General features: G+C 47.4%; 2 protein-coding genes across 18 annotated transcripts in view; both read left to right on the top strand.

Moving 5' to 3' along the window:
* Window positions 1–23,988, top strand: part of SRRM1 (serine and arginine repetitive matrix 1) — a 156,610-nt gene that overhangs the window by 11,268 nt on the left and 121,354 nt on the right. For 9 of the 17 annotated variants that reach the window (XM_080357391.1, XM_080357390.1, XM_080357376.1 and 6 more), the window contains 8 exons: window positions 17–97; window positions 441–527; window positions 1,177–1,321; window positions 2,504–2,608; window positions 3,804–4,268; window positions 5,083–5,269; window positions 5,488–5,673; window positions 5,886–7,732. In XM_080357391.1, the coding sequence (XP_080213517.1) occupies window positions 17–97; window positions 441–527; window positions 1,177–1,321; window positions 2,504–2,608; window positions 3,804–4,268; window positions 5,083–5,269; window positions 5,488–5,673; window positions 5,886–5,990 (1,361 nt within the window). In that variant the 3' untranslated portion in view covers window positions 5,991–7,732. Of the gene's footprint in view, window positions 1–16; window positions 98–440; window positions 528–1,176; window positions 1,322–1,474; window positions 1,517–2,503; window positions 2,609–3,803; window positions 4,269–5,082; window positions 5,270–5,487; window positions 5,674–5,885; window positions 7,733–23,988 lie in introns of those variants that run through there. The other 8 variants (XM_080357384.1, XM_080357386.1, XM_080357385.1 and 5 more) reach the window with 8 other exon arrangements.
* Window positions 18,378–23,988, top strand: part of CLIC4 (chloride intracellular channel 4) — a 31,292-nt gene continuing 25,681 nt past the window's right edge. Inside the window, exon 1 of the mRNA XM_080357372.1 lies at window positions 18,378–18,553. Within this exon, the coding sequence (XP_080213498.1) occupies window positions 18,482–18,553 (72 nt within the window). The 5' untranslated portion in view covers window positions 18,378–18,481. The remainder of the gene's footprint in view (window positions 18,554–23,988) is intronic.

The raw sequence follows: 23,988 nt of genomic DNA, 5'->3' as shown, positions 1-23,988 counted from the left end.
TGACTTTGTCTTTTAGCACCCAAACATAAGAGTACTGAAAAAAGAGAATCTCCTTCTCCAGCACCCAAAACCAGGAAAGCAGAACTGTCTGAATCAGGTATGGCTCTCGCTTTTCGACGCTGGTTTTGGGTGCGGTTTTTAGTCAAATATGCATGGCAATAAAAGGCAGTGGTAAAGTGCTGAGCCCTCTGGATAGGCTGGCACTGAAAGCAAGAGTTTTCAGAAGTATACAGATGATCACTTATACTGCCTCAAGTATTTCATCCAGGCTTTCTTGGGAAGAGCTCAGCCAGAGTGTATTTGTATTCCAGCCTCAATGTTTTCTTAAGATTTGGGGGCGAAAAAAGGCATGTTCTACAGTAGTACTATTTGCTTCTGCCTGAATAAGACAAATGTGTGTCTTCAGTTTAAATATTCTATTTGTGTACATACCTTTTCAGAAGAAGACAAAGGAGGTAAAATGGCTGCAGCAGACTCTGTTCAACAGAGGCGTCAGTACCGAAGGCAAAATCAACAGTCTTCATCTGGTACGGGTGACATAAATTTCCTAAAACTGGATTGCACTTTACTTTTGCACAAAGTAGTTAAACATAAATTCTGATGAAAATGATGTGCACTGCAGTGCCATTGTAAATTTGGTTCTAGATTTACCACTGGTAATGAAATGGCTTTACACTTTCTTCTTCATGAGTAATAATTAATTTTAAAGGTTCCAGTATATCTCTTGTTAATTGGTGTACATCTTTAAAATTGGCACTTTAAAACTCTTATCATCACACACAAATATTGTTTGCTATGGATTACTTAATCTGTTGTTGCATGAGGTTATTTCCTAATATTTTGGACTCTTGTATGCTTGAGATCAGTAAATTAATCTGAACCTGATGTAGGTTTTTGTCCACTGAACTGCAGTTCTCACACAAACATTAACTTTTTAAATCACCGGGCTGGTCAAATTATATGTGGACAGTTGGTTGCTGCCAATATTCTTATCCAGCTCCAGTGGATTTATTTATTGCTTCACTTGACTTCGACTGCCGTTTTTAATCAAACTGCTCTTAAATCGAGGTTTCTTGTTAAGTGGGCGAGGTTAGTAGGGCAGTTTAAGCTGTCAGTAACTGCGTTAGCAGTGTCAGGAGAATCATTTTCCAGAGAGTGATTCTTCTACGTTTGTAGATTCTGGTTCTTCATCATCATCTGAAGAGGAAAGACCTAAAAGATCTAACGTGAAGAACGGGGAGGTTGGGAGACGCCGGCGCCATTCACATTCACGGAGCCCATCACCGTCTCCACGAAAACGACAGAAGGAATCCTCCCCTCGGTAATTTCTTCTTAAACTCAACATAACTGATGTCTTTTTTTTTTAACTCTTTAGTTAATGTTGCTTATCTGCCATACACAACAGAATTATTTTTTGCCTCAAACAAACGGCAGATAGATTTGTCTTGTTTTGTTTTTCTTCCACTGCTATCAGGATGCAGATGGAAAAGAGGTGGCAATCGCCAGTGATGAAAAGGTTGGTTAGAAATTGATCTGTTAAATAGGATTTACATATAGAAAGTCATTTAGACACGCGCTCATTTATTTTGTCATGGGCAAGTACTTCCATTCTTGGGACTTTGCAGGCTTGAAGTAGTAAATTGAAAGAGATTCAGACCGATGCATTCCCTGATGTGTTGGATCTGGGACCATTTCAGTGCAGAGAGAGAAAAAAGAGCAAACTCTGCTCTGTAAAAGGTGTAACTCATTGTCTTGGAGAACAGCAGCCAGGATATTTGATTTCAAATCTCAGTATGTGTTTGCTTAAAATTTCCCCTCCCAGAAGTCCGTTGTAAGCCTTGCAGAGCAGAAAATAGCTCATTTAGTGAATAACTTTAATCCAGGTAGCTGCAGTTTTAGTTCCAGCTCTGATTTTTCTCTGCATTTCAAGAAATAAGTGACTTTGGATTTTAGATCCATAGATAAAAGCCATTTTCAAGAGTACAGTTTCACACTTTAATCCCATTGGAGTTCCCACCGCTGCTGGACGCGGTTCTGCTCCGCCTGGCACAGCTGGGCCTTCCCAGTTCCTCCTTTGTGCTGGGCATGGCGATTCTGCATGACGACAAAGAGCTGGTGTTGGTGATTAGTCTCCAGTGGATCAGTGAGCTGGGCTGACTCATGTACATTATACACTCGATTCAGTTCAAGGGAAATGGCAGAAACGAGCTTTCAGGAGAAGGAAATGGGAGAGAATCGGGCGTCCTCTTTTGCTACAAAATTCAAATAGATCAGGTTAAGCAGAACGTGAAATTGCCTTGTGACTGCTCTAGTGGGCTTTGAAAATTACAGTAAAATTAAGCATTGTCTCACACTCTTTAGAAAGACAAGCATATTTTTTCCATCTTCTGACAGAATTTCATTTTGAAGTGCATGAACATTATTTTGTACAGTGAAAGCAGAACACAAAAATAATTTCATGGCTAAGATGCAACTTTTCTGAGCAATCCCTTTCTGTCTTTAGCCGGAGGAGGAGAAGCCCATCGCCCCCCCCAGCCAGGCGGCGCCGCTCTCCTTCGCCTGCCCCCCCTCCCAGGCGGCGCCGCTCGCCTTCCATACCCCGTCGAAGGTCAGTATTGCAGGTTTCGTCATGAAGTGGTTGCGTTTGGTTTGTTGACTCCCAACTGTGGCGTGTAAAAAGAACTAGACTCGAATTGGGATGGGGTTGTAGCTGGGCTTGTAGCTGGAAGCTGTGCTGCCATCAGAGACCTGGACAGGCTGGAGAGCTGGGCAGGGAAAAATTCAATGAAATATAAGAAGAGAAAGTGTAGAGTCTTGTATCTGGGCAGGAACAACCCCAGGTTCCAGTCTAAGTTGGGGAATGACCTATTAGAGAGCAGCGTAGGGGAAAGGGACCTGGGGGTCCTGGGGACAGCAGGGTGACCATGAGCCAGCACTGGGCCCTTGTGGCCAGGAAGCCAATGGGACCTGGGGTGGGTTAGAAGGGGGTGGTCAGTAGGTCAGAGAGGTTCTCCTGCCCCTCTGCTCTGCCCTGGGGAGACCACACCGGGAATCTTGTGTCCAGTTGTGGCCCCTCAGTTCCAGCAGGACAGGGAACTGCTGCAGAGAGTCCAGTGCAGCCACCAAGATGCTGAAGGGAGTGGAGCATCTCCCGTGTGAGGAAAGGCTGAGGGAGCTGGGGCTCTGGAGCTGGACAAGAGGACACTGAGGGGTGACCTCATTAATGTTTGCAGATATCTAAAGGGGGAGTGTCAGGAGGATGGAGCCAGGCTCTTCTCAGTGACAACCAGTGATAGGACTTGGGGTAATGGGTTCAAACTGGAACACAGGAGGTTCCACTTGAATATGAGAAGAATCTTGTTCCTGGTGAGGGTGGCAGAGCCTGGCCCAGGCTGCCCAGGGGAGTTGTGGAGTCTCCTTCTGTGCAGACATTCCAACCCGCCTGGACACCTTCCTGTGTAACCTCATCTGGGTGTTCCTGCTCCATGGGGGGATTGCACTGGATGAGCTTTCCAGGGCCCTTCAACCCCTGACATTCTGTGAAATGCCATGATTGAGGAAACCAGTTCCTTGATTCACAGTTACGGAGGGGGACGTAGTTTTACTAGTGAGATTACATGTGGCCTAGATATCATTTGATTGCTATATCAAATACAGAGTAACACCCATTAAGCTGATTTTTGCAAATTTCTGGTTATTAAGTTTTATAGAATTTCTAGAGGAGTCCTTTTTGGGCAAATTGCAAGACACTTGTAACTAATTCACATGCTGATGTGGCACCTGAACATTTGTTTTCTCTGCAGGTCTCCATCACCACCCCCCCGCAGACGCTCCCCTTCTCCACGGAGATACTCCCCACCAATCCAGCGGCGATATTCTCCTTCTCCACCGCCTAAGAGACGAACGGCTTCTCCTCCTCCTCCACCTAAACGAAGAGCATCGCCTTCCCCACAATCAAAACGCAGAGTCTCCCATTCCCCGCCGCCGAAACGAAGCTCGCCAGCTGCTAAGAAGCGTTCGCCCTCCGTATCTTCCAAGCACAGGAAGGGATCTCCTCCCAGTAGGTCCAATCGGGAAACGCGTTCTCCACCACAGAACAAACGGCATTCACCTTCACCACGGCCTAGAGCTTCTCATACCTCGGCGAGCCCAGCGCCACCACCGCCACGACGGGGAGCGTCAGCTTCGCCCCAGAGGAGACAGTCTCCATCTCCAAGCACTAGACCCATCAGGAGGGTGTCGAGAACGCCAGAACCTAAGAAGACAAAGTAAAAAAAATCCACCTTATCAGTTTTGTGAGGGGGTTGGTTTGTCTGGTTTGTTTTAACGCAGCGGGAATAGCTGGGGAAACGCATTAAAATGGTTTTCGTATATCTTGAGGCTGCTCAAGTGTTGGTGGCTGCATTTTAACGCTGATTTTTAGAAGTTTATTAGATTGGAAGCCTATTAAAGAGGCTTTATGTAGAGTTTGAGGGGTGTTTGAATAGCACAACAAAGCACTGGGACTGAGCAGAGAAAAAGCAGTTTGAGAGGAGTTTTGTTGCTAGGTTTATTTAAAGAAAAAAGAACTTTCTTGTATTTTAGAGTGAACTGCAGAAGGGAGCCAACACTCCATTAGCTCATGAGTCATTTCAGAAGTGGTCACCCAAGAGGAAACAGAAACATGTAGAGTTTTAGCAGTTTACCGTGATGCTCTTATGAGCAGATAGTCAAAAGGTGCTGGCTTACTAATTCTTTCATAAAGAAAATGTAGCTGAATGTCATGTCTTATTCATTGGATGATAAAATAGCATTGCTGTAATGTGGTTATAAATTAGTCATACCAGAAGAAAGGGACAATCATTCCTGAACAACAATAGTAGTATTGTTTAACAAGCTATTAAGTAGCAATATCCTTTTGCATTACAGATCCACAGTGGTTTTAGATTGTTTTGCCTTTTGCAACATATGCCAGCAAAGTAACTAATTATTTTTAAGCGGTAGCTTAGCCAAGTTATAAGGACGTATGTTCATTTGGCTTGTTAATTTTTGCATTCTCATTTTGTCTCTTTTATCCCTAATTGTGGGCCTTGTGTTTTAAAGGGCTTCCACACCAAGCCCACGATCTGCAAGACGAGTATCTTCATCACGCTCTGCGTCAGGATCACCTGAGCCGGCACCAAAAAAGCATCCGGCCCCTCCATCTCCTGCTCGGTCCTGTTCCCCTTCTGCAAACTGGTCACCTGCAAAAAAGGCTAAAAGCCCAACCCAGAGCCCATCACCTGCCAGGGTATTTATTTGCTAATAAAAGCAATATTTTGAGATCTATATGGCGAGTTATTTTCATGAAGTTTTAGCTGCTGCAAAGCTCTAAGCTTATTCACATGGGAAAAAACCAAATCCTTACTCAGTCCATTCAGATTTCCCAGAATGGTTGTGGGCTGCTTGTAACAACATTTTGAAGCCTTAGGACTGAGTTGTAATTATCTGTTGAATTGTTTGTTACAGAATTCAGATCAAGAAGGGGGTGGAAAGAAGAAGAAGAAAAAGAAGGATAAGAAGCATAAAAAGGATAAAAAGCACAAGAAACACAAAAAACATAAGAAGGAGAAGGCGGCGGCAGCTGCTGCTGTGGCTGCGGCAGATACCACCTCGGCACAGGAAGAGCAGGAACCAGAGACAGAACCTAAAAAGGTAGGAATTTGGTACCTGTGCTTTACTTTTGAATTGTTCCATGAGGGAAAATAGATGGTGATGAATGTACACGGTACTGTTGTTGTTCTAAACAGCGGTCTTGCTTCAGAAATGCAGCTCTTTAGCGCTTCCCTCGATGGTTTGCGCCATTGAGAGGGCCGCAGCCTGGCTTAGCATCAGTGTCTGAATAAACACTCGATCTTTGCTTGCAGGAGACAGAAAGTGAACCAGAAGACAACCTTGATGACCTAGAAAAACACCTGCGAGAGAAGGCCCTGAGGTCGATGCGGAAGGCGCAAGTGTCCCCACCATCCTAGGCTGAATCCTTTGATATAATGTACATTTTATTTGGTTTGTACTCAGAATTCAATTTCAAATTGCTAAATGTGTTTGAGCTTTAGAATATAACATTTGTTGTAATAATTGCTAGGTTGAGGTTCACCATGTACAAAGGGCATGGATTTACATTACAAAAGGTGTCCACAGTGTACTAGTGACATTCTTTCATTGGCAGTCAACAGAATTTCATTTAGAGTGAGACTTTTTAGAAGCAGTAGGGGTTTGTTTGGAAGGTTTTGAACATGATTCAGTTCCCTAGTTTCCTTGAAATCCAACCAAACCTTTAGCAGAACCTGTGAGGGGTCTCATTTGACTTCTTTTCTATCCACTTACATTACGCTACTAACCTCTGTGGTTTGTAGGCTTGCCCAGAAGTAAAACCACTGCAGAATTACCGAGGAAGGCCATATATTTTATTGCTTTCTACTGTTGCCTGTGTAGTCTCCATTAAAGCGAATCAAAAATAGGAACTTAGGATGGTACATAAATGAAAGCATGTTGTTTACCAGGACACTGTGGGTTTATATAGATGTAACATGTTGATTTGGAACACTGGAATTTCATTTGTATTTTTATGTTCTTTTTTTTAAAGGGCAGTTTCCATCATCAGCAGTCCCAGAAAAATAATTCCTTCAGTTGCATAAGTTTTGTTTGTGAGATGTCGTTGCCCCATTCATAGATCTTGTCTCGTTACGGTTCTTCTGAATGGTATGAGCAACTTTCAGAGCTGTGGCCTCTGAAAGTCTGAGGAACCCGAACTTTGGATATTGTCATGTTTTCACTGGTTTTTGTTTTTTTAACTAAAGCTATATAAAGCTTGTGGATTAAACAAAATAAATTTCTAAATTTAAACAGATGTTGGTTATTTTTATATGGACATTTACATTTGCTAATCAGCTTTCTTTTTGTACAGGGTTAATGAATACACAGATATGAAAAGGTATTTGGTCCAGTATGCTGGCTTCGGAAAATTGGGGGCTTTTAACCATCCTGGAGGTGGCAGAAATAGCCCCTCGGTAGTTCACTGATGCTCCTGAGCGTCTGGATCGGCGTTCTTGCAAAGCAAGAGTAAAGCAGTTTGCCTGCTCAGCGCTCTGTCAGGATGGATAAAGCTTAACAAAGCATTTGCTGGTGAAAATCACTCCTCATGGCAAGTAAAATGTTTTGAGGTCCTGCAGAGAAATTGGTGGCAGGTTGGTGGTGACTTTAGTTCCAGGCTTTAGTCCCATGAAGCCTGGGTTGAAGCTCAGCTGAAGAATCCTGACGGCTCGCTATCTTTTGCATAATCAGATTAGAAACTTGCTGGATTGCTCCTGTTGAATTTGAAATTCAAGCTCTGGTTCTGAAATCAAGTCAGTTCTGAAGTCTGAGGGTCCTCTGGAAGGAGGGATAGAACGTGGGTTTGAAATTCTTTTTGTGTCCTGCAGCTGAGGTAGATGTGATGTGCACGATTAAGTGTCGATATTTGATTAGTCTTTTTACTTGACATGGTGTAAGGTTTTAAAATCAAACCAGTATTCTGAAGATACTGGATGGAAGGGGATATTGTCTAAGTAGCTTCCTTCTGCACTTCCTTATATGCTGAACCTTTTGCTTCTTGGCGTAAGTCAACATTGTATCCTCAAGCGCTTGTAAAATTAGTTCAACAACACTTGAATGTCAAGGATCATCTGTTATTAAATGTGTATAATAAATTCCAAGGATTTTCTGGACTAACACATTTTTAAAAGTACATCTGAGTGAATTTGATACTTAGGAAACTGCGGAACCTGACACCATATTGTGCTAATGTCATCGCCTTGTTCTTTTCTCTTTTTCTGGGGTGTTCCTTGGCAGCACAAATGGTTCTGAAATTCAGTCTTGTAAGACCATACATGTACAGTCTTCACAAGGGGTTAACGCCTCGTTCTTTATCACCTGAACCTGCCTTTCATCTGGGTTTGTGACCTCTCTATGCCTTTTAATCTGCTAGAAGTTCTTTAAATATATTCAGTACCCGAGTCACTGGCCGCTTATCTTCCCTCAGAGTGATTTTTCATCTCCTGCCTCCAGGACGGTGATCCTGGACAGTCCCAAAGGACGGACGGACAGACCTTCCCCAGGCTGACACGTGTTCCCCCACCTTTTCCCCTCCTTTGGAGTCTATTAGGAGCTCCCTGCTCATTGACATCTATCCATAAAGAATGGTTTAAGCTGAAAAAAAGCAATTAAATGTGCTTTTCAAGAAAACAGAACTTCTTTAAGTTGTATTTAGTTTAGTATTTTAATTCCTTCCCACGTGGCCATTCATTCATATACCAACATTGCATTTAAACCCCAGTTTAGCGCTTGCAAGCCTCTTGTTTTTCATGAGCAATTCCACTGTTCTTCCCGCTCTAGGGCCTGTTGTAGAGGTGTTTTTTAGCACAAATTGGCCCTGCCGGGACGGTAACCCTTGGCATTTGTGTCTGCGCCCTGCAGCATCACTGAATTCCTCTCCTGGTCCTCTGTGAGACCCCATCATCCAAAACCAAACGTGTCCCATCTGTTTACCTCTCCATCTTCTTGCTTAACCTCTTCCCTCTGCTGCTCAATCCTTTTATTTGTAGTTGTAACTGTAGGATGCCCCGTGCAGCAGAACCTCAGGTGCATGATCCCTGTGTGCTCTTTTTATTCTGAATCTGGTAATGCTCTATGTTTGCTCGTTAAGCACGGCCGCCTTCCTAAAATAAGATACCTGAGTTTCGATAAAGGACTTACTGGAATAACTATATCTAACTACAGAAAATAATAAATTCAAGTTTAATTGGACTGTATAGTTCAGATGAAAACGAGCTCACAGGAGTGAGCATAAGGATGCGGTGAGTCACTGGCAGGGCAATATCTGTAGTTTGTGACAAGGAAAGATGTATTTGTTATGTCAACAGCTGGGACAATAGCAGGTGTGTGTGCAATAGTTCGGAGTTTATAGAAACTTGGTGTTGGATTATTGAATTTTTCCACTTGTGTGACTCTGGAAATTTCCCAAGGGACTTTCACCACCGCAGTTTTACACTCAAACTGATTTGTGAATTGCCTTAATGTTCAAGACGGCTGCTGATTTGGAAAGCACCCGGTGCGCTGTGAGCTGGTGGAACCTGGATGAGGAATCGCAGCACCGAGGCCGAGCTCTGGGCTCAGAGCTGCGACTGAAGCTTCACACGATAAAGGCCAAGGTTGCTCAACTCCGCGTTGTCTGACATATGAATGTGAGCAGAGCTGGAGCTGGGCTCAGGGTGGGCTCTGCAAGGCGCAGCCTAAACGTCACAGGTGGATTTGTGCTCTGCTGGCTTCTTCAAACACCAAACCTAGTTTGTTTGGGGTGGGTTAGAAAGGGGTGGTCAGTAGGTCAGAGAGGTTCTCCTGCCCCTCTGCTCTGCCCTGGGGAGACCACACCTGGAATCTTGTGTCCAGCTGTGGCCCCTCAGTTCCAGCAGGACAGGCAACTGCTGGAGAGAGTCCAGCGCAGCCACCAAGATGCTGAAGGGAGTGGAGCATCTCCCGTGTGAGGAAAGGCTGAGGGAGCTGGGGCTCTGGAGCTGGACAAGAGGACACTGAGGGGTGACCCCATTAATGTTTGCAGATATATAAAGGGTGAGTGTCAGGAGGATGGAGCCAGGCTCTTCTCAGTGACAACCAGTGACAGGACAAGGGGCAATGGGTTCAAACTGGAACACAGGAGATTCCACTTAAATTTGAGAAGAAACTTGTTGGGATGAGGGTGGCAGAGCCTGGCCCAGGCTGCCCAGGGGGTTGTGGAGTCTCCTTCTCTGCAGACATTCCAGCCTGCCTGGACACCTTCCTGTGTAACCTCATCTGGGTGTTCCTGCTCCAGTACCATTTGCCTTCGTGGCCACAAGGGCCCAGTGCTGGCTCATGCTCATCCTGCTGTCCCAGGACCCCCAGGTCCCTTTCCCCTACACTGCTCTCTAACAGGTCATTCCCCAACTGATACTGGAACCTGGGGTAAACATGTGTCCTTTGCGGGTTTCTGCTCCCGTCAATGAGGTGATGCTGCATCCCAATCCCGCTGAGTTTTCCAGGTGGTTCTTTGGGCAAAGTCCCTGTATAAGGTTAATCATGTTCATCACAAGGAACAAAGCAAACGCCCATCACAGAGCCAACCTGCTCCGGACCAGTGGCGTAAATGCTGATCTGACTCAAGCGGTGACACAATGAATGTGGATTTTATTTCCTCCCATCTGAGTCATGCTGGAAGGAGCCAGATTTTTTTTTCAAAGGACTCGAGACAGAAAAGGAAATGTGGTCAGGACAAGAAGCCAAGACCTCACCGTTCTACCCAGACTTAGAAATAACCTTTTGGATAAACTTATTTATATTGCAGCAGCACATATAGTGCTGGCAGCTCCTAAACACAGCGACAAACCCCCTCCTTCTCTAAACCTCGCAACCCGAGGCAGCACAGCAGAGCCAAGGGAGTGATGTCCAAAGCCTCCATAGGCCCAGAGCTGAGCTTAAACCTCCTGAGTCACGGCTTAAAACCTCAGTGGCTGCAGTTCCTAGTGAAGCCACTTTTGCCCTGCGGAGAACAACAATCCTGCGGGGCAGAACCAGAGCAAAGATTTCCCAAATCTTCGTTATCTGCAGCACACGCTCTGCCTGCTCAGGCTGAAATTCTGGTATTTCTGAGCACCGAGTACGTCATTTTGCAATGTTAATAATCACCTCTTTAGCCCAGTGGTTTTGCTGTTGAAGGTTTGCTGTGATATTTTGCCATGGTGCTGCTCTTTGGCCTTACCCCAAAGTCACCTCTTCAGCTGCTAAGAGAGTTATCAGGAAATTATGTTAATTGCATGAGTGTGTTATCAATATGAATCTTCACCACACCACCAGGGAATGCGAAACCCGCTGTACAGATGGGGAAACTGAGGCAGGATTAATCTCATGAGCTGCCTGGCTTTGTACAGTGAGCCCTGTGCCCATGGAGCCGGTCTCCTGTGGGGTGATTTTCTCCCACAAAACATCCGAATTACTCCCTTTTCACCAACGACCTCCAGTTCTCTCAGTCCCGGACAGCGCGGTGTCCCCTTTCCTCGTCTGGAAAGGAGAGTTGAAGCTGAAAGAAGAGTCAAAGCTGCGAGAACAGCTCCCTGTGTCCTCCCGCATGAATAATAGAAGGATCCACTCTCATGCTTGTAAGAGATTAAAAATAGATAAATAAGAAAGAGCTCGGTTTTGTTTTGCCAGTCACACACTTAGTGTAATTCTCCCTTCTCATCCCCGGTGCGCGCCGGCTCGCAGGGACCTTCACAAGCTGGAAGGGAGCCAAACCGTTTCCATCTCATTAACAAAATATCATCGCAGAGGTAGTCACATCGGTACTGAAATCCACTCGCTGAATTAAAACCCTGCTGGAGACACCGTCCATGTGTAACGGGAGCTTCCGCCCCCGGACAGGGGCAGCGTGGGGGGTTGTTCACAAAGGCGATTGAAATGTTTTGCAGCTGCTTGTAGCGCATAGACAAAGATTTTTAAAAGCTGAATGGGGAATTACAAGAAGGCTCAGCCCCCCAGGCAAATCCCCTCCATGAGCACGGGCACAGCGCAGCCCACTGGGGACATTCGCGTCTCCTGCAACACAAGCCAAGATTGGTGCTCCTGGACACCCAGAGCGGCATCAACACAGGCCAAGGGGGAGAAAAACCAGCGGAAGATCTGGCCGGGCAGATAAGTGATGAAGTGATGCACGTGCATTTGTGATCATGAGCTGACCCTTCTCCCCGGGGCCATCCCTGGGCTGACGTCGGCAGCCAAAACTCCTTTATTTCGGCGTAGCCACAACAATTTACTCAAGCTGCAGCCCTGCCCCTGGGTTTAACACAAAGCTTTTGCGGAGGGATTGAACAATTCTTCCCCCCCCTCAGAGTCGCTTTCCCAAGAGAACCGTTTTCCGTGTTTTCTTTGAGTAAAACAGAGGGATTTGGAGCTTCCCACGCTGGGGTCAGAGCATCGTCCCCCCTGCCCTGTGGCCCAGCTGGAAAGAGCAACCTGAGCCCTCGAGCATCTGCTGGACAACGTCCTTCTCCATTTCCCGTAAGCGCCTCCCACACGCCGGGTTTATTACCTGAACGCACCAGTGAGCTCTGTCTCCATGGGCGTTGTGCCCATGTCTACAGACATTCCAACCCGCCTGGACACCTTCCTGTGTAACCTCATCTGGGTGTTCCTGCTCCATGGGGGGATTGCACTGGGTGAGCTTTCCAGGTCCCTTCCAGTCCCTGATGTTCTGGGATTGATGCTCTGATTCTGCACCGCTGTTGGGAGCTGGTGCTGTGGCCCCCGTGGCTGTGCCGGTGGTTCCTGCTCGTTCCTGTTTCGTGTCCCCTCTCGCAGGTGATGGACGTTGATCCCAACATGCGCAGCTGTGGTTTAATGCTGAGCACAAAGGCGGCATCCACCTCATTGCTGGGGATCAATATGGAAAGGGGCAGTGTCAGGAGGATGGAGCCAGGCTCTGCTGGTGACAACCAGGGACAGGACAAGGGGCAATGGGTGCAAACTGGAACACAGGAGGCTCCACTTCAAGATGAGAAGAAACTTGTTGGGGTGAGGGTGGCAGAGCCTGGCCCAGGCTGCCCAGAGGGTTGTGGAGTCTCCTTCTGTGCAGACATTCCAACCCGCCTGGACACCTTCCTGTGTAACCTCATCTGGGTGTTCCTGCTCCATGGGGGGATTGCACTGGATGAGTTTTCCAGGGCCCTTCAACCCCTGACACTCTGGGATTCTGTGGCTCTGCAGGATAACGTGATGGACTCACTCAGGGCCCCACATCTGGTGCTCCCGGCGAGTCCCTGTCCCACGTGCGGCACTGCCCCTGCTCCCATGAGCCCTTTGCTGGGCTCCCATCATCCCCCAATCCTTAGGCCATATAAAAACCATCAAACAGTCACATTAGTGTCTTGTTGCCTGCCAGGCCTTGAGGGGAAAATGCGCCCGGTCCTGCAATAAATGGGGACAGATTATCGGGTGCCTGTGCTGACAGCGTGGCTTGGGAACAAGGAAGCCTGGGGATAGAGAGGCTTTGGTGTTTGATTTTATTTTTAGTGGTGTTAGCTGCACCCCAGAGAGAAAACGCCCCCGCTGGGTGTCATGAATTGGGCTGATCCTCCGCAGCTGCTGTTTGCAGCACGATGCGCAGGCAGCACCACCCTCAGTTCCTTCACAGACCCACAAAACCCCCAGCAAACAGCGTTTCCCAGCTGAGCTCCCTGACAGAAGCCAGTTCGCAGTGTTGAAACCCAGCTGGGAGCTGCTGGGATTTAATAGAAAGAGTTTGTCATCCCGACTCCCAGTGACTTTTGGGCTTTGGGGATGACAGAACTCAGCAGAACCCGAGCGGGTGGCGTTTGATCGCTGTGCTGGGTCATTCGGCTCATTTAACTCAACCAAAGCCAAGCAAACTCGGTACATTTATTTTGACAAGCAGGTTGCTTAGCAGGATTTTGGTTGTGCTTTTTATTTCCTTTAAGCAAACCCCATTATCATCCCAGCTCTTTGAATCACCTGGGGACTAACCTTAAAAGAAAACAGCCAGTGACCTTTACTTATATACAACTTCTATACATAAGGGTGGGGAAATAAAGATTTTATCTAAGCAGGCGCAGGAAACAGTGTCTTATTTTCTTCAAACAACTTTAAAAACCAGAACTGTGTTAAATCCGAGGTTTTTCTTGAAGGAACTCCCACTGCAAGGATGTATCCCAAGATGTTTCCAGCTCCCTTTGCGCTCGGTTGAGCATCGAACTTTGCTTCTCGGTCCTTTCCAAGTCTTCTTCTACAAAAGGGTGAAGCTAAACGTGTTTTTCTTGATGCTCACAGTAAAGGCAAATATCTGAATTTTAAAAGCAGGGCAGCGAGGAACAAGAGGCGAGGGATGGCAATGACCTGGCGCTGAGCGGGAGAGCCGGGCGCTCCATGGCTCGTCGTACATGTGGTCCTGAGAGCCAACTTTCCCCGGGTGTCACCATGGAACGGTTTCACTTTTCCCAGTGTCCCAGCGATGTGAAAAGCAGCGAGGTGACAACTCTGCCCGCGTCAGCGTTCCCAGAAACCTGCCCCGGCGCGGGGGACCCGCAGACAAAGGCGCCTTTGTCCACCTCCCCTCTCCGTGAGACGCCGAGGCCAAACGCTTCACCGCGAAACGCGTTAATTACTGCTCAGCCCCTGGGGTAAGGACCATATGCCAGTAAGCAGAAAAAGTAACAAACCCAGCATGTTATTGCGTGGAAAGTACATCGATTATTAAATGACTCCAATGTGCAATTACTGCCGCGAAATTTCTTGATTAACATTTCCTAGAAACGTGGAGTCCCGTGACCTCTGTGCTTGGAGCGGCGTGAACTTGGACTGTGCAAAAGAGACGTGACCTAGAAATTGCAGGATGAAGTGAACTTGTAATGTAATGTAATCCATCCCATGTAATGACCTGGGATGTGTCATCTGCTCCTTAATTCTGCCTCAACCCGTGGCACAGAGCTGGTTTCTGCTCTTGTCTTCACCAGTATCAGCTGTTAAGTGGGTCCGGTTCTGCGCTGCGTGTTCTCAGCTGCTCACTTGGGCGCCTTGTGGGAGCAGCTCCGCGATGCTGCTGAAATGCTGAAATCTGGCATCCTCCCCGGATGAAAATGAGCCATCGAGAGACAGCTGGTCGGGAGGTACCGCAAACTGCAAACAGTCTGACACCAGCAGAAGTTGGATCTTCCCCCCGCGCTCCCTGTAAATCTGGTTAACACCCTCCCATCCACTCCAGAACCAAAACGGCTGGTAATGAAACACAAACAAGCGATACCGGCGGAACAAAAGGGCCCGTCCTAATTGTCAGGGGAGGGATGGAGCCCAAAATCTCGCTTGGTGTCTGGGTGGGTGAAGGAAACGGGAGATGACGGGGTTGCTGTGCTGCGGGTCACAGCTGGGACACTGGGACACGGCGCTGCGGTCACCGCTCCTCCCGCTGGGAAGGACTTTGCATCCCAGCCCAGGAACCCGAATTAGCCGTGGAATGGGAACGCTGGTATTTTTAAACCAGGGCGTGTCGGCTCTGCTTGTCTTTTAATAGGTGTCCGTGGGCATGTTCTTCTTGCAGCTTCATCCACCATTAATTTGAAGTGTTATAATGACCCTGACTGCCCGGTTGGGCTCTCACCTCCCACCGCAGCCGATACCGGGTGGTCCGGTGAGCTGCGTTCCCCTGCCAAACCTTCCCCTTTCTTACTGCAACCGTCTCAACGTGTTTAAAACCCAGGATATTTGTGCGGCATGTGGTCCTGCTGAGCTGCAACTCGAGCTGAAAACCTCCCCGTAGAAATAAAGAGGCGTTTTTGAAGCCTGGGGTTAACGCGGCGGCAAATTCCAGCGGCCGAACGTGCACAGCGAGGGCTTTGATATCTTTAACATCCGATGCCTCCGCTTTCTAAAGCGCTTGGAAAGTTTGAGATGGAAAATTGCCGCGGAAAGGCCAGGAGTGCTAGAGAAGCGAAACAATAATGTGCTGTTTTACTGCTGCGCCAAATGGAAATAAACCCTCTTGATACAGCATAAAATAATATCGAGGGAGCGACCTACTGATCTAAGCACAGGTGGGGGCCGGAATTGCTTTGTTCCGACTCTCCGGTTCCGTGCAGATTTAGCTTTGAATAAGTCACTTCACTTTTCTGACTCATTCCTCATGCCTGTAAAAAATGGGTAATACCCATTTCCTACGGAGGGCTGGTTATTTTGTAAAGCTTGGGTGAATTAATACTAATTATTATTGTTAAAAAACAATCTTCTGGAATAACACAAGCAGCAATTACAGAGCTAGGAAAGAATTGAGAGCTTTCGACATTCCAAACCGTTCTGAGCATCGTTAGAGGTTTCATTTGAATGGGGAGCATGAGGGGTTTAGTAGGTGGCAGCTGGAGAGCAGGAAAATGGCATCTAAAAGTAAAATAACTGAAAAGATATTAAGCAACAGACGAGGCTGGTGCAGCTGGGTGGGAATGAAATAAGCGATGAGCTGCTCTGCAAGACGGCAGCGTGCAAACCCTTTTGTTAGGGAAGAAACACAGCGGTGCCGAGGAAAAGCAGCCCCGGCAGCTCCTTTGTGCGACTGGTTAAACATGAGAAAGCATCGAGCGCCTCGCAGAGCTGGGATTTGTTGCTCTACACCCACCTTGAGCTGCTCCTTTGTGCGAAACCTTTTCCAAAGCATCTTTGCTTTGGAGGGGCTGATTTGTATTTTGGGTATGACCAAACCCTGTGATTTTTGTAACTTTTGGCAGAGGAGGATGGTGAAGCACAGAGAGGAAGACAAGGATCAATATTTCCCCTTCCAGCCTCCTGCAATGACCTCCCAATAAACCCCCTTCCTCACCAGTTCATTGAATCTACTGGGGAATTTGGCCCAACTGGCGTGAATTTCTTACTCTGCCCTGTGGAAAAAGTGAACGTAATGCCCCAAATTCGGTGCTTGTGGAAGGTTTCTGCGACAATCCCATTTAAGGGAAAAGGTTTTTCCCTCCCATCCACACCACCCACATTCTAACGCAGTGCCCTCTGCGGTACAGGCTGCAATTAATTTGAGGGTGATTACTGAGGGAGGTTCCTGCACTGCGCAGTCCCAGGTCGGTTTGGTGACGGTGACACACCGATTTCCCATTCAGACCGTCCCACCCCATGAATCAGCGAGATTCCTTGGACTCTGTATTAAATAAACAGCCACGAATCTTCCACTGACTCCCCAGGAGCCGCTGAGCCGGGAGGGCTGAGCAGGACCTGTAGCAATGGGAATAAAAAGGACTTTGTCACATCGCTTACCCAGCCCTGTCAGCACCAGGAGAGGGTCTGACAGCAGTTTTTCCTGCTCTGGATAAACAATTCAAGCGCATTCAGAGAAGAAATTTGCTTAAAGATATCCGGTTATGCAGAAGTGAGGGTAGCAAAATGCCTGGAGAGATACAAGGTTTTGTTATTACCGGTGAATGCTGTGTTGGTAACCATTTAATCCGGAGCCATTTCTGGTTGCACGGAGGTATTTGGGTACAAATTACAGGGAGGTTGGTCCCAGCGCCGGGGCGCAAACAGCAATAAAGCAGCAGAGTGAAGAGCCGCGTCTGCGAGTCGTTCGGTGCCACCTCGGGGCGTCCCACCTTGGGACCGGCTCTGCCCAGACGCTCAGGTGCAGCTGAGCCCAGACTATTCAACATAAAAGAGTCTGAGCTCCCAAAGAGAAAAGGAAGGACCAGGAGCAAGGACGGGTGCTGCCGAGGCATAAAAGCCGCTCTGTTCAAGTCGCATGGGGAAAATGTGATCGCAGGCTGCACGCTGCCTTGTGCTATTTTGGTGAAAAGACGGGGAAAAGGGCAAATGGTTTAATTTCGTTCTGATGTTTCGCCCAATTTCCCTGCACATTTTTTTCTGTCCAGCTCCTCAGTCCCTGACCTTAATAGTGAGGGAAAAACTAGGCTGGAAATGCTCCTCCCTGACTCTCGAAATAGATTTTGGCCAAGAAAGACGCTGTTTCTGCTGCTCTGGCGCAGGCGCCCACGGGCTGGCTGGTCCGTGAGAGGGAAACTTTCTCGTTTTGAAGCTGTTTCCCCCCAAGCACAGCGGTGTGCGGCCCCGGGGCTGAGGCGATGGGGGACACAATGACACCTGCCCATGTGGAATATCATGTCCAGCTGTGGCCCCTCAGTTCCAGCAGGACAGGGAACTGCTGCAGAGAGTCCAGCGCAGCCACCAAGATGCTGGAGGGAGTGGAGCATCTCCCGTGTGAGGAAAGGCTGAGGGAGCTGGGGCTCTGGAGCTGGACAAGAGGACACTGAGGGGGGACTCATTCCTGGGGATCAATATGGAAAGGGGGAGTGTCAGGAGGATGGAGCCAGGCTCTGCTGGTGACAACCAGGGACAGGACAAGGGGCAATGGGTGCAAACTGGAACACAGGAGGTTCCACTGAAATAGGAGAAGAAACTTGTTGGGGGTGAGGGTGTCAGAGCCTGGCCCAGGCTGCCCAGGGGGGTTGTGGAGTCTCCTTCTGTGCAGACATTCCAACCCGCCTGGACACCTTCCTGTGTAACCTCATCTGGGTGTTCCTGCTCCATGGGGGGATTGCACTGGATGAGCTTTCCAGGGCCCTTCAACCCCTGACATTCTGTAATTCTGTGATGCTGTGACACACAAGCTGTAACACAGGCGACACCGCGCCCTTGGCCCCGCGGTGGAAACCGTCAACCCTCAGCGCCGGCCACGCCCCCTCAGCGATGGCCACGCTCCCTCAGTGACCACGCCCCCTCCGCGCTGGGCCCGCCCCCCGCGCCGGCCGCCTGTGCCGCTGGGGCGGGGCCGGGCGCAGTCGCGCTCCGGGCGGGTGAGGGGAGCGGAGCGGAGCGAAGCGGCGTCGCCGTCCCGGCTGGCAGCGGCGGGCGAGGCGAGGGGCTGGGCGGAGGCTGAAGCATGGCGCTGTCCGTGCCGGTGAACGGCCTGAAGGAGGGCGACAAGGAGCCCGTCATCGAGCTCTTCGTGAAGGTAAAGGCGGCGCGGGTCTGGTGTGGGGGGAGGTCCCGTCCAGCCCCGTCTGGGCGCCGAGCGCGCGCGCCGACCGTTGGGCGCCCCCTCCCCCAACCGCCGCTTTCCCGCCCGCTCCAAGTTTCCCTCAGCGCGTCGCTCGGGGCCGCTCCTCCCCGGCGGACTGAGGGGGCCGCCGCCTCTGGCACCCCATTCCCCTCGGGGAGCCCCGTTCCGCCCTCCCCAGACTCCCCGGGGCCGAGGCGGGGCGGCGGCAGCGCGGGGTTCGCTCCCCTCAGGGCGGCTCCGGGCCCGGCTGGAGCCGACGCCCCGTCGCGGTGCGGGGCTGCCGCGCACAAAGAGCCCTGGGGCGGGGAGCGGAGGGTGTGTGCCCGGTGCGGGGACCCGGCGCTGAGTCAGTGTGTGTGCAGATAGAGCGAGCGATTAGGCGGACCGCAAATAAGTCACTTGGGGAAAGTGCTTGTGTGCGTTTGCTGGAAAATTCTTTCCCCGAGAGCAAATGTTGCAGCTGGCGCGTAGCAGGACCGTGGGCATCGGAAGCAGAGAGGGGTGTCTTGCTCTGTGAACCGCAAGGCATTCAGCTCTCCGCATTGTGTGTCCCAGCGTGTGTGTGATGGTAAAAAACAAGTTACTTTTCACGCAATCCCCTGCCTAAGAAGTCTAGTTTTGGGGTAGAAATGAAACATGTAAATGCATCACCAGTTTTATTTCTAAACATGAGTTGTGCTGCCCTTATCTGGCAAAAATACCGTACGGTATCCCCACATGTTTTGCATTCATATATTGCAGTATGATGCAATATTTTGCATCCTCTGAGGCTCTAGGGATGCAGCATCTTTCTTTCACTTCATATCAAAAGTACAGAGAGTAAACGTTGTTAATCTATCCTGTGCTTAAACGCACTTGGAAGAAAACCTCTCTAGAAATGAAGTACTTTAATTTTTCAGATGAGGTTTCTTTTTGTTGCAATGAGAAAATAATGGAAAGCCTTCATCTGAGAGGTTGGCATTGCTTAGTATAAAAGCCACGATGACAAACATGAAAATTGCCAGCAGACTAGGTACAGCTTTACAAATAAGTTGTTAAGTATAGATTTATTAAACGATACTTTTAAAACAATGAATTTTCCTTGTTTTGGACATTTTAGTAGTCTCGGGAGGCAGTAATGAGACCCAGGGAAAGCATCGGAGTGGAGGATTCCAGACCTGATTTTAGTTGGAGGTTAGAGCTTCACTAGTAGAGCAATTAAGTTACAGATTACTTTGAATTATTTATAGCAATACTTCTCTAATATAACATGCCAACTCATCTTCATCTGTCCTAAAGTTCATTGACCATTTTTTTCCTATTAAATGAGAGCAGTGATTGATGGCAGAAGGATTTGATGGCAGGGGGAATAACTTTGTGGGTCTGTTTAAAGGGGATATTTTGTGTTAAAGTACATGAAAGGGAAAAAGCAGGGATTTTTTTCTGTCCTTCTCGATTGAAACTTCTTCATTGGCATGGATTTAAGAAGGTAATGTTCAGGATTATCAGTGAGCACTATCTGCCTCTAGGAAGCCTTTTCGCAGTGCAGTGAATGACTGCTGCAGGCTGTGTGCTGCCTGCCTTCGGGATAGTTCAGGTTAAAGAAGTTATTCTTGTCTGCCTTGGCGATCCTCAGGTACAGGTTATTTCCCTGTAAAATCCTGTGGAGGAAAAACACCCCCCGCCCCAGCAGACAGACCAAAATAGGTGTTTCATCTGGGTGTTGCTGCCTGTGCCACACTTACTGCAGCTGTTGAGTATTACTGGAACAGCGTTTTTGTAAAGCTAATAGAAGTCTCGCTTGCTGCCTGTCCCATCGAGATGGTCACTTGATGAAATGCAAACAGAATATTTATGGTTATTCAATAAAACTAATTGTGTCTGTCTAGAAGAGCACTAGACTTTGATATAGTCATTTTTTCCCCTCTAAAAGGGAAGCTCAGTTTCTGCTTTTCTCTGTTGCATGGTTTTCACCTGCTTACTTTTAGAAAGATTGTGAAGTTACTGAGTGAATGTTGGAGTATTTTGCAATGTAGTCAGTTTTCAGCAGTATATGGGGTCTTGGTTCTTCCTGTGCACTGTTACTCAGCGAAGCTCTTAAGATAGAGGTAGTGGAAAGACTTCTTGACCAAAAAAGAAACCCCTGCCAAATGCCTGCGGCTGAAGGGCGGTAACTGTATGACCTGCATACAAAGGATTGTAGCAGCCAGACTAAGATGAAACAAAGGTACGGATTAAAGCTTGAGAAACAAACCTGTGAAGCAGGAGAGACTGTTTGGCTTCATTCCCAAAATGTTGGAGTTGCATCTTATTAAATTGTGATCAGTAACAAAATAGGATGGGCATGGCACAGGGAGGAGCGTGCGCTTGGTTGGGTTTCAGTTGTGAATAACTTGATGGGGTTGTTTGTCACCAGCAAATTGCTGTGATTTATTCATGAAGACAGTGTATCAGTCTGCTGTTTTCTTCGTCTGTGATAATTTAAATGCAGCATTAGGATATTGAGGTAAGAAAATGTGTTACGGTGCTGATACTTGGGTCAATAATCTGTTTCTTGGTCTCATAACGAGCAGCTTGAGCCGTTTTTTCATTACAGTGCTGGTGGGCTGCCTGTGGGCTCTTTTAAACTAAGCGTAAATATTTTTTCAATGCTTTCCTCTGAGAGCTGATGAGGGAAAACTAGTGATGGATCTGATTTCATTTAGTTTCCTCATATTTTGGCATGTTTTATTAATGAGGGAGGCCCACTATCCATTGTCTACCAAGAATATTTTTATATGCCCTAGTGGCATTTTAGAGTAGTGAAGACTGCATTGTAATCAACGTGCACGCAGAAACTCGAGCGGATCTGAATGCAGCTCTTCCAGGCCACTTGTAACAGCTGCAATTTAGTTGTTGTGTGTGGATTTTTATTGTAAATAAGAAGCGTAGTGGACTGACTTGATCAAATAAAACCACTCATCTGTGGAAACCACAGGATGGAGCTTACAAAGCCACCAGTGCGGTTTCTTTAGGACAGTGTATGAAGGAGCTGGGGATGGAGCTGCCCAGAGCTCAGCCCTCGGTGCTGGAGAAGGCAGCTGGTGATCGCGTTCTTCTGGTAACAGCAAGGTGAAGACACACACGATCAACAAGTTTGATGTTAAAGCAAAAAAACAACAAGAAACTCAACAAACAAGAAATTCATAGTTGTCTATCTGCTGGCGTGAGGTGGGTTATAGCACATGTAGGTAACCATTAAGGAAGGTGCTCTCTTCTTCAACTCTGTAACGTGTGTGTACTTGCAAATTAATTAGACCTTGGGTTTCTGGCAGCTTTCAAGTAAGATGTCATTGCGAAATTTGGCACCTGTTTTGAAAATCAGATAGCGTCTGCTGTTTACCTGTGAATTGTACCGTCAGGAGAAGAAATTTAATAAATAGCCCACTCTTAAACACTCCCAGTGATTGTAACAGAAGCTTGTCTACATTTTTGTGTATCTGAGTTAAACAGAAATTTGGCAGGTGAACTGTTTGTGTTAGGGCTCTAGGTCTGTTTTGTTCAGTTGGATGTCGGAGCCCATGGCAGGAAAGGGATGTGTGTGTCTGCATCTCTAGCAGCAGACTTGATATTGGCCTCGGGCTGGGTGAGAGGAGCAGTGTGGTTTGTGTGAATTAAACGCATCCACGTCTGCCTTTGTCTTACGGTTCCTCTTTGCCTGTGCGTGTCCTTACGTAAGCTCCGATGTGTCATTCTGGAGTCATATAGCTAATGTATATTGGTTTATAACAAGCCATCCCACAATCTTGTTTGTCTTTTTTTTTGTAACTGTGAAATGAAAAGGAACATCGATACAGGGAAATACCAGGACCAGAGACGTGCAACGCTGTTTCTCAGGGATAGTCTTGTCAGGGGCAGGCTTGTCACTTGATAATCTTATTAGATAAGTCTCCTGTGACGTACCAGGTCATCCTTTGGAGGTTTTGATGTCATAACCTCAGCACCCGAGAACTTTTTCAGTCTGTCTTTGATATGTGTTTGGTGTAGATAGCAAAGTTTCATGGGTGGCTTGTTTCTTGAGAGCAAATACCAGAGTATCATAAAGGATCCCTTTATAAACTGAGGCGTGACCATCTTGGAATAGCCTGTGCTTAGTTGTTATAAATCAGGCCTTTTCCTTCTTTGGCCAGCAAGCTATATTCCTTTAAATTCTGCTTGGGAGAGTCCTCATAGCCAGAAATGTCCTCGTCTGTTGGATTTGAATCTAGTTGCTAATGCAGAAACTGGTGCCCTTGGTACAATATAGTTTAAGGGTACAAAGATGGTCTCAAGTGTAAATGTTCATTCTATTGCCAAGTAAGTTTAAAACTCCTAGCAATCATTTTCAAAGAGATTACACAGGTGAGTTAGCTTCTCTTCGGTCAGAAATTGCTTCTGAACACTCTCCAACAGTAATGGCTTTAGTCACTGGCATCTAGCCCTCCCTTTCCAATGATTAACATCTAGACAGCTCAGATGAGTTAGAACTGGGGGCTTACTTTGCAGCTGAAAGGTGTCTGATGCTCCTGCACTTCTCCTCCTGTCCTCACAAAGTGCCCTGAGAACTGGCTGACCTGAGGAAAAGGAAAATCTTGTTAAAAGATGTGTCTTGTCTGTCCATAAGGACAGTTAATTGTTGAGAAATAACACGTAGGTATGAGGAATGTTGATGTAAACTGTATTTCACTGTTAGGAAGTGGGTGGGAGGTTCCTATAATCTCTTACTGGGCAGCACTGTGACACTCTTAGCATCCTAAGAAGTTAGTAATGGTTACCCTGGCAGCCTGGAGTGACTCAGTGTCTCTGTCTAGTCTTCCACCGGTTATCCTGACGTGATCTTGTGGAAAGAAAGAGGGAGGAGAGAGAGTTCTTTATTTGAAGAGTGTTACTGTCTTTTTAATGTGAATAGGGTCAACAGAGAAGCACTTGGTTCTGGAGCTGAGCTTGTGGATTTTTGAAGGCTGTGCGGTCTCTTACAAAAAATCTGTGTTTGGAAGGATCTAGTTGGGGAATTTGTTGAACTTCTAGCTAAACAGTAATCCATGTACTTTGGAAAATGACTTTTGTACTCTGAGGTTGCAGGTTTGATTTTTTTAGAAGTGTACATTAGTTAAAAGGGACAAAAAAAGCCCATGGATGTTGTTGTTTTCTCAGTAGTGTAAGCTTGCTCTGATTCTCTTTTAAATGAGACATTCATTGTGTTGTGACTAACACAGGGCCTGCACTCTTTTATAAAACAGTGCCTACATCAATCCCGAGTTCTGGCTGGGCTGCACACGGCATTTAGAAATCCACAAGAACTACTTTTAAGACTGGATAACTGCACTTGGCAGTTAATTAAGATGGTGCTTGGTGCTTGACCATCCATAGAAAAATAATTTACTTGTTAT

This window comes from Nesoenas mayeri (assembly GCF_963082525.1).
Source record: "Nesoenas mayeri genome assembly, chromosome: 21".
NCBI classification, from domain to species: domain Eukaryota; kingdom Metazoa; phylum Chordata; class Aves; order Columbiformes; family Columbidae; genus Nesoenas; species Nesoenas mayeri.
The sequence above is the reverse complement of the archived record's forward strand: the minus strand, read 5'-3'. Positions and strand labels throughout refer to the sequence as shown.